This window comes from Lepisosteus platostomus, chromosome 5 (assembly GCF_059453375.1).
Source record: "Lepisosteus platostomus isolate fLepPlt1 chromosome 5, fLepPlt1.hap1, whole genome shotgun sequence".
NCBI lineage: Eukaryota > Metazoa > Chordata > Actinopteri > Semionotiformes > Lepisosteidae > Lepisosteus > Lepisosteus platostomus.
In genome coordinates, this window is record NC_142615.1 from 8,416,527 (window position 1) to 8,432,316 (window position 15,790).

Below are 15,790 nucleotides of genomic sequence, written 5' to 3' on the forward strand. Positions count from 1 at the left end.
AATAATTAGAATAATTCAGCCCATTTTTCAAGGTTTTCAGTTTGTACTTTCAGAAGGTAGGAGCATTTGGTTTTTACTTGGAGGCTGTCTGTTAAAATGTGTAAATAAAGCTAAAAGAAAATTCATATTTAATAAGTCTTTATTTCGCCCAGGTCAGGATTTTACATAATATTGGATTTATGTAAATCTTGCATAACTCTGGGGAGTTATTTTATTCCTGGTAAATCGTCCATATGTTATTTCTGGGTAAGTTATGCATACGTTTGATCAGATTATAACAACAACTTACTTTGTGTTCCATTGATTTCAAGTCAACATAAGTACCGAGACACATCCACTTTAAGTTAAAAACGTAATCACTTGAGATGCTTTAATAAGATGTTTTAATGAGCAAAACAGGATAGTTTTGTCCATTCTTTCTATCCCCCCCCCCCATTATATTAAATGCTGCTTAATTGGATTTGACTTGGACTGGCTGAGATAACTCGAGGTTTGCTGGGATGGTGTGTTTCGGGTCACTGTCATTCTGATGGTGATGATGGAAGTCATTTCTTCAAAATAATGGCCCAAATATTTCTGTAAACCTCAGAATTCACTCTGCTGCTTTCTCATTATTTATATAATTAATACATTATCTATCAAAAGCATTCACTCCCGTTGGATATATTTATCTATTATTGGGTTACTATATGGAATAATTGAGTATTTAATTGGGATTTTATGCCATTGATCTGCACAAAATACTTTATAATATCAAAGTGTAGCCAATTCTACAGATCCTGCCAAATGAATTATGGATATAAACCAGAAAATAACTGATTGAATAAGTATTCATACTTAAAAAAAACACACACACAAGTGTTTCAATCAATGTGAGATGAGCTCTTAAAATAATCTGTAAATTCAACTGACCAGTGCTTTCAATTTATCCAATGATAAAGGCTTCCAACATCATTTTTCATGCTTTGATGCAGAGATTAAATATTTTGTCCTACAGATGCAGCCATTCAAAATAAGCGGGGTACACTGCGGTACAACGCGGTGGGCATGTTGCATCAAACATGCGTCATAACAATTCATTTCAGGTCATACCGCATTTTACCTCTTGGAAATTAGATTATGTTAAAAGTATCCGGAATCACCTTATAAAACCGCCAGGTGGAGTTACAGAAGCAGCCATTCAAAACAACCGGGCGATACTGCGTTATAACGCTTGTCGCGGTATAACTCAAGTTACCGTATAATACTGTATTAATACCGTATATTCTTGCATAATACCACATGGTACCGCAAGTAAAATAATAGTATCTGGAATTTCCGCAAGGTGGAGCTAATAAAGCTCAACCTCTCATGTACAGCGTTTGAGCTGTCGCCATCAAAGTCTTTACCAAAGATATTACTAATAGTATTCATAACGAATGACCTTGGACAAGCTGTAAACTCAAAGTATTACCCTGGTCCACATTCTTTGAAAACGAAAATATTTAATTTTCCACTCATCATGTGAGTGGTGTGATGGTCTAAGTGCCTGACTTCTAAGTGAGAGGTTGGCTGTTCAAATCCAGCTAGTGCTATGCATTTTCTTTTAACAAACATTTCTTTGAAAAAATAAAATAGCAATATTATGGACAATTAATTGACTTTTTTATATTTCTAAATATCACAACATGTTCGAATCTAAGTCATTTTTTTAATAACAATGAGTAATCACCGTCTTGCCCTCTGATCGTGTGGGGATCCGTTTAGATCTCCCTTCAGATTTAAAAGGTTATTAATAATATTTTCGGTGTCACAACTTCAAATTTAGCTGATATTTTGCTGCCTTCGCATGCTTACACAGCTCCATGGGTAAACTATCGTACGTGACTGAGAAAGCTTTAGAGAACTTAACATTTTTATTATCAACAAATTGTAAATACGATGTTTACATTGGGATTATTAATTTTTCACTTAAGTGTATGGAGGAGTGTCAGCTGTCAATGAGAGCAGACCCCCCCCTTAGACTGCGCAAACGATTTTTAAAAATGTTATAAAGAAATGGAGGCTGTATGCGTTACAATATAAACATTTACTGTCAAACTTTAAATCAAAAATTAATTTACAGACGATCTGTCAAAGTGCAAGGAGAAGCCACCTTTAAAGGCGCTATATAAAGGCGCTATATAAGGGTGCTGATTCTTATGGAATGTGTACCTTTCTTCTTTTTTCAGCATGGAATAAACCTATTACTTGATTCTAATGGAAGCCCGATTCCACCAGGAATTAAAAAAAACACTCACTCTCTTGTTTCAATACTTTTTTCAAAATCGCCAAAGCGAGAGAGAATTTGACGTTTATATTGGCATTATTAATTTTTCACTTGAGTGTATGAAGGAGTGTCAGCTGACCCCCCCTCTTAGGCTGGCCAAACCTGTTTTTAATACAAGTAATAGGTTTATTCCATGCTGAAAAAAAGAAGAAAGAGAACACAACGTTTCGGCCGTGGAGCCTTCTTCAGGTGTCAAGACCTGAAGAAGGCTCCACGGCCGAAACGTTGTGTTCTCTTTCTTCTTTTTTTCAGCATGGAATAAACCTATTACTTGTTCCTTTGCAGCCTATGCATGCTGATGCAGCTACCCACCTGTTTTTAATACATCTACTTAAGAAAGTTAGGTGTTAGCATAAACTATTAGTAATCAATAATATTAAATTTAGCACTGTAATAAATTGTTGCACTTTTCCCCACATCTTGTAATACCATATTTTTATTGTTCAAATGTACATTAAATCTTTCTATCATAAAATAAGTTAAATACAAAATTAAAGAAAAAATAGGGTAAATATTTTGCTAAAAATGTTAACTGTTTATAAAAATAAAATGTATTAACTAAGGAATAGGATGGCACAGTTGTTAGTATGCTTTTTGTATGTTTTTTTTCATAAATACAACAGTAGTACCAGATGTCTCAGTGGCTCTCAAAATTAAATTATGCATGCAAACCTCTGAATTAGAAAGATAACTAAGATATCCATCCATTTTTAATGGTGGTGAAGTGGTTAGCATTGCTACCTTGCAGCACTGGGGCTGTAATGTAGGGGAATCTGAACGAATTAAACTTTGATGCAGGAAAAATGTATTTCTATACATTCTATATAAATGTAAGCTATACTGATTCTCCCCAATGTAATGCAGTTAAAAAAATATCTCTGATGCAGTTCCTAAATTAATATAGTTTATGACCATCACACGCTTTATGCTTCTCTTCTTTTTATGCTCAGCTACTAAAATTTCCCTTTAGTTTCCCTACTGGCCATGTAGTACACAGCATTGTGGGATAATCGTTTATTTTAAAGGGAACATAGAGAAACTAGGAACTAGAGAAATCAAGAAAGGCTTTTTTCAACACAATTAATAGATGCACATCCTGTTCACTAGGTTATTTAACTCCACACTGAGCAATCTCCAATATGTTCAGAATTTGATAGCCAGAATCCTGTATTACTTTGAGATGCCAGTTGTAAAGGTGTTATATAAAATAAAGTAATATATTTACAGTAATTTAAAGTATATATTTAAAGTAATAACTTAACAATATATGTAAATGTTTTATGATATGTCTTTGTTGTAAATGTCTGTAATACAGATGCAGCCATTCAAAAGTTTTTTTATACATAGCATTCAGAAATACAATCGAAAATAGTTTTGTGGTGTATGCGTAGATGAAACTTTTCTAAAATGTATAACAAAATTAAAGACGATTAAAATCTGTAATCTGTAATCTTTCCACATGTAATGTCATTAGAAAGTACAATAAGTTCCTGCTTTGTCTAACGATGGCATCAAAAAAGAAACCTGTGCTTGATGATAATAAAGGGACTTAGAAGTCAAAGAAAATTATTTACGTTGTTTAATTTTAAACACTAAGTTATGAACGCAATTGGTGCTTCACAGCCATTGTGCATTATTGAGCTCTGCGCTTTCTCCTTTCCAATGCTACCTCTCCCTCTGACACAGTGCAGTGGGCAGCACACTGTTTTCAGAGCCTCTGATACGGGAAAAAAAACCTGCTGATCTGTTCTACATACCAGGAAGATAACAGAATATTATTTTTTTTAATCGAAACGTGTGTTGTGTTTATGAAATTCGTGTATTTTAAACGTTTAATTAAGTAGTAAAAACCTTACAGCATAAACAGAGATTCTAAGCTGATCATGAGGAAGAAAAATCACCCATTTTTAAAAAGTGGTTATTAACTATCGAAACCTGTTTTTTAAGCTTTTAAAGTCGTGCAATGTCTAAGTAGGAACACAACATTATATCTTGTTTTTGATTTATTTTTTAAGAATTAAAATAATCATTTGACCAGCCTAATTTTAAAGACCTCTTTTTGTGAAACTTTTCACAGCCTGTACAAAAAACTATATACACAATACTGCTGACAGCAGGAAAATTCCTATTCTTTACTCAGCAGCTTATTAAAAACAGCCCCCATGGTGTTCAAACCGATTTTCTTTACACAGAAGACTGACACAGCTTCGCACTGTGAACCTGTTTTACTAAGAAAACATGTGTCCGTGGGGGAAGGTGGAGTGTCTTTTGCTGGAAGACTCGTCCTATCCTACTTTGAAAAAAACAGTGAGACCGGTTTGATTCGGCACAGCCAGCACTCCTGCAGAGAGAGATGTAAACCGCGCAGCACCAGGCGAATGCACAACGTTAATGTAGGGCTTTCGGGCTCATGTGGATTTACGCCCTACAACCTGTGGTACCACTGTCTACATACGGTACGAACATGTGATATTTAGCAATATAAAAAATGTCAATATACTGTAGTGTCCATAATATTTGCTATTTTAGTTTTTCAAAGAAATGTTTATTTGTCAAAAGAAAACTCACAGAGATTGCTGGATTGAAACATCCAACCTCATGCTTACATATCAGTCACTTAAGCTGTCACGCCGCCAAGGCAAATCATAAGACATGCACTGAAACAGCAATACACATATCAATATAGAACTATAGCTATACCGTTATTAATTTATTTAGATACACAAATCCATTTTATATTCCCTATTTATCCAATTCTAAAAGTATGCTTTTGTTTATCCGATAACGAGCGTATTAGCAAAGGTTAGAAATATCAATTTTTCACGAAGTATATAAATGTACAGTAATATGGTCAGAAGGAGCAAGTAAAAACATTTCAAAATAACCACATGTACTGTAAGACTTTGATGCTTAAAATGTTTAGGGAGAAATGGAATACTGGTGTGTATTTTTTCTTTAAAATACCAAGACCAGCCATATACAGTACAGTTTACATACAGTAATATGTTTATGTTCCTAAATTAATATCGTTTATGACCTTCAGATGCGTTATGTTCCTCTTCTTTTTATGCTCAGCTACTAAAATTTCCCTTTAGTGGTAAAATTCCATATAAATATTCAATACTAAGCAGATTATAATGTGCACAGTAAACAGATTAAATGATCAAATCTTTTCACTACTGACCAATGCACCACGAGTGCCCCTGTCGGTATTTTTGGACAGCCAATCACGTACCGTGGCATATGCCGAGGTGGCTTGTGGTTAGTTGCGTGCTGTACGGGTTTGTACTGTGAACCTTGAATGGCTGCTTCTGTATATACTGTATACTGTATCATATAAATATACCACGATCCTTGAGCAGAGAATTAAATTTCTGCTGCGTTTGTGGAAGACACAAGACAACTTAAAGTCAATTGCTGGTCCGCAGTCATACCAAGCAACAGTTTAAAGGTACAGCCTTGTGGAAACAAGTTTAAACACTGAGTTTAAACACTGAAGTGCACAAAACACGTCAGGCCAAAAACTAAGAGCACCATGGGAGCTCATTCTTTGTGTACTGAAATGTTCTTAAAAAAACAGAAGTAAACTGTAACAATTGATAAAACAACTTTAAAAGTATTGTTTTCAATTAAATTGAGCCGACAATTTAACTTACTGTGAAACATGAAGTATTCTTCTCTGATCTTCTTTATGCTCTTCATTGTTTCATTAAATATTTCTTTGTCTTTGTGATTCTGAAGACCTCTAGTGTATTTATCCTTTAGATTCGTAAATCTTTTCATGCAATTCTTTTTACAAAGTTCATTCAGCCATTGGTCTTTCAGTTTCTAAGTGGAATGGTAAAATTTGATGGAAATTCATGTTTTAATAAGCAAAGAAAAGGGATTATAAACAATAATAACAGGTTTCCTAAAGTGCTTTTCCTAAAGTTTCAATTAACAATATGTTTGCTGCTTCAATGAAGATATACACTTTGTTCTTTCCTTTTTCTGCACTAGACCATATCTACTAAGGCATACAAAACCATAATGTCACCTTTCCCTTTATTTTATTATCAAACTTGTGCATCTTTGTATTCTTTTTCTGTTAATGATAAATCAATTTGAAAAACTTTTGCGAAATGTGATACAACACACAGCATGGCATGATGAAAATTAATTTAGGAGGCGAATGTTACTTGGGAAATATTAGTGAATGTGTTGCAATGCATTGCTGTTCCTTAATGTGACACAGTTGATTTTAACCTCTGGTACTCTAATTCTCTATTACATCACTTCCTAAAGATCAGTAAATACATCTGTGGTTGTCTGTTTTTTTTTCCTGGACTACTGATGGCATGAATGAGTCTTGCTGTTAACCAGGCAATTTGTTTTACTCAAGCAGGGCAAACCTTCACCATTCTTGCATAAAAAAACCCATGTATTTTGGCTTTTTATACAGATTTTTAAGGAACTCGTTAACATTGGTCATCTGTGCTTTGAGCTTAGTATTTTGCTATCCCAAAGAACATATAACACACCTATCTGCTGACTAATTAATATTCATGTATGCAATGAAGTAGCTATTAATGTAAAACCTAGACACTTATACTTTCATTGCTCTTCAATAAACAGTGTAATTATTTTCACTAGATTAAAAAATTATTTAGGAAGATGGGAGATATTCAGGTTTTCAGAAAATATTAGCATTTCAGCCTTATTGATATTTATATGTAGCAAATGTGTATGCTTTTTATAAACAAAGTAAACAAGTTAGAACTATTTAACAATGAAATCAAGTACAGTATTCATTCTCTACTGATATTTTAATTTAGTATTTAGTATTTAATGACAAACTATTTTTTAGATTTACCTGTAACTCCTTCTTCTTTTCTTCCTTTTGATTCGTGCCGCTGGTATATTCCAGTTTTTTCATGAACTCCTCAATTACTTTGTCACATTTTTCATTGTAGTCTTTGCACAGTGCATCTTCATTGTGTGGAAGGTGAACTTCCATCTCTGTTACAATATTTTCCATGTTATCTTTTGCTAATAGAAATGTTTTGTTTATCCAGGCCTCATTCATTTCCAGAGCAGCTACTGTCAGACAGACATTGTCTTGTTTGTTCAGCATGTTGATGTAGGAGCGAGCCAGCTCCACAAAGGCTTCACAGAGGGGAAAAGAGTAATGTCAGGTGGTGATATGTTGAGATTAAGCAAATGAGAACAAACAAAATGTGTATATTTATACTGAAAAACCATAATAATACAACCAGTAATTACTGGAACTGACAGCACCTGTAATGCTTTTAATGCCTCAAACACTTAATAAAATAATGAAAAGTTCTTTGTAATATTTCCAGGATTTTAAAAATATTTAATAATATTACAGGGCAGTAAACATTAATATTTATCATGCTTTGTGTGAGATCCATATTTGCACTTTGAGGCATTAAGAGACACATCTGATTGACATTCCCAGACATAAAGTTGGGGCAACATGTCAAAGGAAATTAAAGACCAAGGGGCTGAGTTTCCTTTCTTCACTGAATGAGTCCAATACTGGAGAACCTTTGTGTCCTCCAGGTGCTGCTGTCAGTGGCCACATGGACTTTTTTGATATTACAGAAGCATTTCTTTCTCTCTGGGAAATCTTCTTCCACCTGGTGAAGGGGGTGAGATTACATTTTGACTTCTTCCCAGAAGATTGCTTATATCTCATTTCTTATATTCTCAGCAGTAAAATAAGTGCTGAGACGAGTTTTTACATTTGGTTAACTGATTTTTCAGAAATTAATAAAATTAGTTTTTAATGTAGTTTACATTAAAAACAAAGATGGATTTTCCCTCAGCTGCTCTAATTTGTGAGCATTCCTGAAGTAATTTCCTTAATTAAAAAATACATATTCTTTCATTAACACACTTTTCATATTATTACTATCAATATACAGTAATGAAACACATTAGTATTGCAACAATTGCAGTGATAACATTCAGAATTATTTGAAACATTAATGATGTAAAAATTCATTGGTTGTCCCTGTTTAAAAAAAAACACATTTCTGCACGAAAATGTAACAAAGCAAATATGTATTTTCAGGAAAAATATCACATCTTTCACCAGAAACTGAGGAATAAAAATGAAACTGCAATTAGAAATCTGCAATGTAATTATTCGTTCTTTGAATTCTGATGAGGACTGCATTTTAAATTCTAGTTTCTTCAAGGTATTATAAGAAGAAGAATCATACATACAATCACAAAACATTATTGCTACAAAATGTGACAATTTTTCCTTACTATTATTTATTTAATGTACACCAGCACTGACACAATGATCAGTTTATATCAGTGTATATACTGTAAACGTAAACGTTTTCTCCTCCTTGCTCATGAATTCATTCCTCCCCCTGTCTCCACCTCTGCACCAGCCCCTCAGCCACTCTTCTCTGAACTGGGCTTACAGTTTCCTCACCCTATAGCCTGGGAACATGGGTTCAGCCAAGTCTCTCTATGCATTGACATCTTAGTTTACTCATTTAATGATCACTCTTGAATACACTATATACTTCTGGGGAACCAAAACCATGTGTTTTATTTTATTACCTCCCAGTATAAAAGAGGTTAATTTGTCCCATAAATATGCTAAAACAAAGGATGAAAATGGAGACATTTTCAATGTGCCAATGTAACAGACCCCTCCCTCCACCCCAACATCCTTTGCAGCAGGTCCCTCATGCTCATCCTTCTTCAGTAAGGAGGCAACACTAATCTCCGACCAGCACTGTCAGTTCCTCAGCCAGGTGTACTGTCCAAAGTGTAAAGCCAAAGTGCTAAAAAAAGTGCTTTTTTACGTCAGCTCATTCCATTTTTAGAATTTGAACAAGAAAATCAAGAGATGTAATTGACAACAGTCGCATAACTGAATATCCACTGTCATTTAACAGAGCTGCTTGTGAAGGCTTTACCTCCTGGTGTGCAGACGAGACTTTTCACTGCCTTGGGAGCAGACTGTTTATCACGAACAGTGGTCACAAAGGTGTTGAGTGATGTTAGAAAGTCATGGTCTAAATCTTCATCTTTTATTTCCGGGAGTTTTCTGAAGAAGAATCAAGTACATATGTTAAAAACACTTAAGTAAGCATGCTCTTATTACCAAACTTACATATAATAAAGAAATGTAAATAGAAATTATAGTTTACTTAAATTTATAAATTATAGTTTACTACTTAAAATGTGGATCCATCAGGTAAGATAGAATAGGATTTTAGGAACAGTAGAATGTTATAATTATTATAATAATTAGAGTGATAATTAATATCATATTATGATGTCAGGCAAATCAAAATAATAGGGGTACAGGGGTAAGACTAAGTGACAGAAAACAAAACTGTTTAGCAGAGGTGAAAAGCAAATAAGGAAGAAAAGATGATCTATGAATAGATTGTGTCTCACTTGTTTTTTCCTCACCAAAACAAATCCTAATACATTAGCAAGGATGTGAGGGGACAACAAAAACAGAAGGTTTGAGTTTGAGAGGAAATTACAGACAGAAGTAAGCAGAGTCTGTTGAGTACAGATGATATTTGACCCTTCCTTTCAAATACTGTACACACACTGGAAAGGAGAAATTATATAAAGCACAGCAAACTTTCAAAAACAAGAACAAAATGTTTAAGTATTTGGCAATTCCTGAATAGTTTATTATATTATTATATATAAATAAAAAGTATACTTACTTGAGCGCTTTCCCAAGAGCTGGTTGTGGCAGAATATGAATTTCTGTTTTGTCAAAGACTTCCTTATATTTTGTCTTTGTTTCTTTATCCAAGGCATTCAGAAACTTGTCCTTAAACTTATCATGATCAAATTCTTCAAACTGGAAATCTCTTATCAGTATATAGAACAAGTTCGGAAGGTAATCTTTAAGTGACTTATTTTTCTCCTCACTGACGAAAGACATCTGATGTACAACTTGTAAGAGGCAGCTGTACTGGGTTTCAGGAAAAAAAAAATCTATGACGTCACATTGATAATGGCCTTTAATTAAAAAATAGAGTTTAACATTGCTGATATTTTTAAATCACTGAACAGTCCTTCGGATGAGACGTAAAACCGAGGTCCTGACTCTCTGTGGTCATTAAAAATCCCAGGGCGTTTCTCAAAAAGAGTAGGGGTGTAACCCCGGTGTCCTGGCCAAATTTCCCCATTGGCCTTTACCAATCATGACCTCCTAATAATCCCCATCTATGAACTGGCTACATTACTCTGCTCTCCTCCCCACTGATAGCTGATGTGTGGTGAGCGGTCTGGCGCACTATGGCTGCCGTCGCATCATCCAGGTGGATGCTGCACATTGGTGGTGGTGGAGGGGAGTCCCCATTACCTGTAAAGCGCTTTGAGTGGAGTGTCCAGAAAAGCGCTATATAAGTGTAAGCAATTATTATTATTATTATTATTTGAAAAATTCTTAACACTGCATCACTTACAATAAGCACTTGTCCATTTCAGAGTCCCAGGAGAGATGGATCCTACCCAGGAATCAATGTGCAAAAGGCAGGATACACCCTGGACAGGACATCAATCCATCACAGGGCATACACTCACACCAGGGCCAACTCTACCAAACCACTTGGTTAAGCACCTGGAGGAAACCCATGCAAAGAGTATGCAGAGAGCACCCCAGGAATTACACCAAGGGCCCCAGTGCTGCAAGGCTGCAATGATAATCACAGTGCCAATGCACCACCTGGTTTAAACATGGATAATAATATTTTCTTATTTATAATCTCTTTGTTAGTCAGAAACAATAATTTTGATATGTGTTTTAAATTCCAATATAAGTCTTCATTGTCCTTTTTTTCCTGTAATGTCCTGTTGAAATGCTCCAGAAATCTGATTTTGGCTTTTATTTTGGCTTTTATTGGACTTTTGCAGTTCTAGATAATTAGATTGTTTCAGTTTCAGTTTCATATGATTAGAATATGATTAGAAGCTGTCATAAGATTATAAAAAATATTTTACAGCAGACTTCATTAACACTCTGACTGCACATATGTACTTGTGGTTCAGTACTGAAAGGGGTGAAGTGAAGTGACCCAGCAATGATATTAACTAATTCTCCAATTAGACAACTCCACACAGCTGGTACAGTAACAGTACTGGGCATCATGGGTGACACAAATCAGCATAAACAAAGATCACCACAGCTCACCCCAGAATTCACTTTAAACTGAAAACTAAATCTGCTCATGAAATTGGAGGATTATGTAAAGCTCAAGATTTCTTTTTTAGTAATTTATATTGTTGTATAGTTTAAAATGTTTTCTTCCCAAGGATACAGAATTTCTTCAATAGCGCTTCTGTCGATACATCCTTTGATGTTGAAGATTATACTGCTGGACAGCAGTGTTGTCAGTAAAAATATAGTCTTATCAGTTATGAGCCTATTTTCACAGTCGTCCAATCCCTCAGTATCCAGAAGCAGGAGACAGGCATTTGTGTGGAAAGGGTGTGGTCTGGACCACATCCAAATGCCTTTGGTACATCCTTCCACTCCATGTCCAACTTTGAATCCTTGGTCTTCATTAAAGAACCGAGACAGCAAGTAAGACTTTCCAGTCCTGTGCTTACCCACAATGCCAATCACCTCTGCAACACCTGTCATTCCTGACAGAACTTCAGCTGCCCTCTCATTGAGTACAACTTTATCATTCTGGATCTCAATGAATATCTGTGGAGTTGCCATCATGCCTATTCTGCTCCTGGTAAAATAAGAGAAAACTAACTTAAGAATACATTAACTCATTTTTCACTATTTTATACTATGTGAATTTTGTAAAAATTCTATAGGTTCTGATTCTTATTAATTCATTCAGGATACCTGTGCCACAACAAATTGACTGTAAAAACATGTATACGTACTATAGCTGTCAACAGTTAATGTATATTGATTAGTTTTACACATTATCACAATTCCTTGAACCAGCAATACAAATTGATTCTGAAATTTGCATTATAAGTCAAAGTCATAACTTGGAAGTGATTATATAATGGAACAGTGTTATAAGTTGGTGACTAACTCCTGATTCAACAGCAGCTAGGCAACATTCATTATTTTGTGATCACAAATAACTTAAGGGAGTAGACAGAGGTCTGATTTATGCAAGATTATTTGAAACCATGAAGTCAGCTCTGACTGGATGGCATAAAAATGTGACCTGTGGGAAAACTGGTTTGCCTATGGTTATACTCGATTAGAGCAATACAAATATGAAAAATGCCATTTGGCTAATTTTCCCATTTGGTAGTTAGTTAATTGATCTGGGGACTCATTCAGCTGTTTCTTGAAAAATAAAGACAGGTGTCACATAGAAAACAAAATAAATTCACCTCCCGAATCACAACCCAAATCTCTAATCACCACCAGAGGGCCCCACACGAGAAAACCAATATCACTCTTCCCTAACAGCCAAGTGAATATCTCTCTAATCATCATCACCTTTAATTAGGAGCATTATATTAAAGGCTCAAGTGGCTACTCTAGCATTCATGCCAGGACCATGAGCCTTCAGCTCAGATAATCCTCTCTTCTCTACTTCAGAGAAATAAAATCCTTAACTGAGTTTTAACATTCGCCCTAAAAACCTTCCGAAAAGCTAAATATGGAGCGACTACAAGCTGACTTTCTACTTCTGTCTGGGATATTGAGCCTGAAACCGGTGAAAGGTGTCGCTAAAACCCACACAATGTCACACAGGCTGTTAAATTTAACCATATTACTGTCTAGCTTGTTCCACACTTTGCTAACAAGTCTGCATGCCTGCATCTCTGAATAATGGGGAATTTATTATTCTTTGAGTTTCTACAAAGGCTAGAAGGACTGTGAACCTCTCTCAAGGAGAGATAAGAATTGTACTGAAACAGACATAAAACCATTTAGCCAAGAACAAAACAGGGCTAGTGATTCTCAAGTCAAGAGAGGTGATTTCCCAACACCTGACACAAGGCCATAATTTAAGGGCCACTACTTAGTAAGAAATGCAAGAAGGACTTTTTTTAAGATTCATTTTAAAGGAACTGACCAAACATACCTTAAAATCATCCATAAATAGATATTTTATTTATCACATTTAAAAGAAACAGAACCAACTGCATTAAACTAAGAGAAACAATGGATATCTGAGCAAATGCCTGTAACTACTGTATCACTTGTATGGTCTTAAATTAAAGAGCAATTCATAATTAAACAGTTGGAACAGTTGGAATCCTGGTTACAACAAGCATTACTGTAAGGATTTTTCAGATTTTTCTGATCCATCAACATCGATTGAGGGTCCAGGTTTGAGTCTAGTGAATACATGAGGATACAATCCTCTCCAATTGCTTGTAAAGCAAGTCAGAATTTTGACCTATTAAAATTGCATCCTTCATTCTGTATTGATAAAAGACTATATTAAGTACTGGATGTGTTGCCACATGTTTCATTCCCTTACGAAAGCTTAAACCTACATTATTAAATTAAAATACAATATAATTCATCATTATCATTTCAGAAATAAACAGGCTGTACTTGTTTGGTATCAAATGAATGGGCAAAGCATGAGTAGGTCAGAAATCTAATAATCTAATATTAACTTTGTAAATTTTACTCAGAAGAAGTTTTGAGTTTTCTCAATTATTGGATATTTTATCCTGTCTTTCCTGTTAGAAGCAATAAAAATTTCTGAAGGCAAGATATGCAAATCACAGGTTTGAACTGGCCAATCAGAACCCTGGAAGAAAAGACTCTGGTATGTCTTTGTCTGAGGCTAATCAATAGAGCAAGCCAAGAGCCACACTTTGGAAGTCTGGAAGTTTTAGAAGACCTTAGGTCCTACTAGTGGATGTCAAGTCTAAAGGAATTCAGCAGACAAGGGAGAAGAAGTAACAAAGAGCTCAGCTAGACAAGAGGAGTAAAGTCTGATCCACTGCTCCACCCTCTCCAGCCAGCAGCCCATCTACATGAGCTCCACAGCAACTCTGGATCAGCTTCTGAGCAGAGTCACAGCAGTCTTCTACTTAACAAATCCGCACCAGATGATGCCTACTTCCCCGCTATCCAAGACATAAGCAATACGGACGCAAAGCTTTTTTAGTTTGCACTGTTCCTTAATATATATATGTATTTATTAACTTTGTGTTTGGTTTATCTTGATAAAGACTTAATGTAACATGATGCCTTCTGCCTCAAATTAGAATTTGACTTTGTTAACACTACTCTATAACTTAGCAACTTGCACTTTTCAAATTCTCTATTTCCAACCATTTCCACTTTCCTTTCCAAAGGCCTTTGTTGTATTAATTGTATTTCTAATAAACTCATCTGTTTTAATAAACTGAAGGAATCTGGATTTGAATTCACACAGATCAACCTCACCTTTATCTTGAATTAGGAATATTCAGCACAGTGGTAATTATCACATTAAACTGGCTGTGTTTTCAGAGGATATGGTCATCTAAGGGTTGGTGTGGTGATAAACACCAGATCACAAGACCTGTTTTATCCTTCTATTGGTGTTTCAGTAACCTCGGACACATGGTTTTGGTCGTGTGCTGGAAAGTGCTTACAGCAGTGCCTAACCTTTAGTCACATGTGCTGTACATGATTTACTGAAGATTCAGGCAACCCTCCAAAACCATCTGATGCACAGCTTCCTGTTCTCAGCTTTACATATACTTCCATGTAGTCCTCACTTGTGTCTTCTAATTTGTATTTAATTGTGATGAATTTGTCAGTACCTTTGAGGATATTGAATACTTTATCAAATCCCCTTGATCTTCTCTGTTCGAGACATAAAGGCTTTGGTCCTTCAGTCTGTCAGTGTAGGACATTCTCCTGAGTCCCAAACTGTATCTGGTAGTTATCAGACTTAATTCTAACAGGAATATATATATATATATTGTTGTTGTTGTTGTTGTTGTTTTAGTGTGGTGAGCAAAAGTGTACACAGTATACCAAATGAGGCCTTACTATTACTATATTATGTGATTTTAACCTTTTAGTACTCCTGTTTGTCATATGTCCAGAGGCCATTTCCAGATGGAATAATGTCCCCTGAAACATTCTGTATTAATTTTGTAAGTACAGACAGTTGAGGCCTGGTTGACAGCTTAAATTGAAACTAATATAACATTCCCTGATTTGCATTCTGCTCTAATAGATGTATAATCTAACATTTTGTTTTGCCTTTCTTTCTTAATGTTTTTATTATTTCCAGGAATTGTCTAGAAGATATGTGCTCATATTATCCAATGTGTATACATTGCGTGTTCATGACTCGCTTGTGAGCATGTTTCCACACCTGTCTTTTCCTGATAATAACAGCAGAGCTGACCCATGTAAAACTATCCTCACTGTGAGGAAAAGGACTGCTTACCTTCCTCTTCTCAAGAAAATATGTTACACAGGCTCCACTGTGACTCTGCCATGTAGGAATGTTAATTAATTTGGGTAGTATGGTG

The 15,790-nt window shown here is 35.2% G+C and overlaps 1 protein-coding gene across 3 annotated transcripts in view; it reads right to left on the bottom strand.

The window, feature by feature from the left end:
- Positions 1–15,790, bottom strand: part of LOC148663039 (guanylate-binding protein 5-like) — a 30,662-nt gene that overhangs the window by 9,344 nt on the left and 5,528 nt on the right. For all 3 annotated transcript variants that reach the window (XM_088631336.1, XM_088631338.1, XM_088631337.1), the window contains exons 3-7: positions 11,629–12,051; positions 10,027–10,275; positions 9,256–9,386; positions 7,161–7,453; positions 5,965–6,136 (exon numbers count right to left, since the gene is read on the bottom strand). In XM_088631336.1, the coding sequence (XP_088487462.1) occupies positions 5,965–6,136; positions 7,161–7,453; positions 9,256–9,386; positions 10,027–10,275; positions 11,629–12,038 (1,255 nt within the window). In that variant the 5' untranslated portion in view covers positions 12,039–12,051. The remainder of the gene's footprint in view (positions 1–5,964; positions 6,137–7,160; positions 7,454–9,255; positions 9,387–10,026; positions 10,276–11,628; positions 12,052–15,790) is intronic.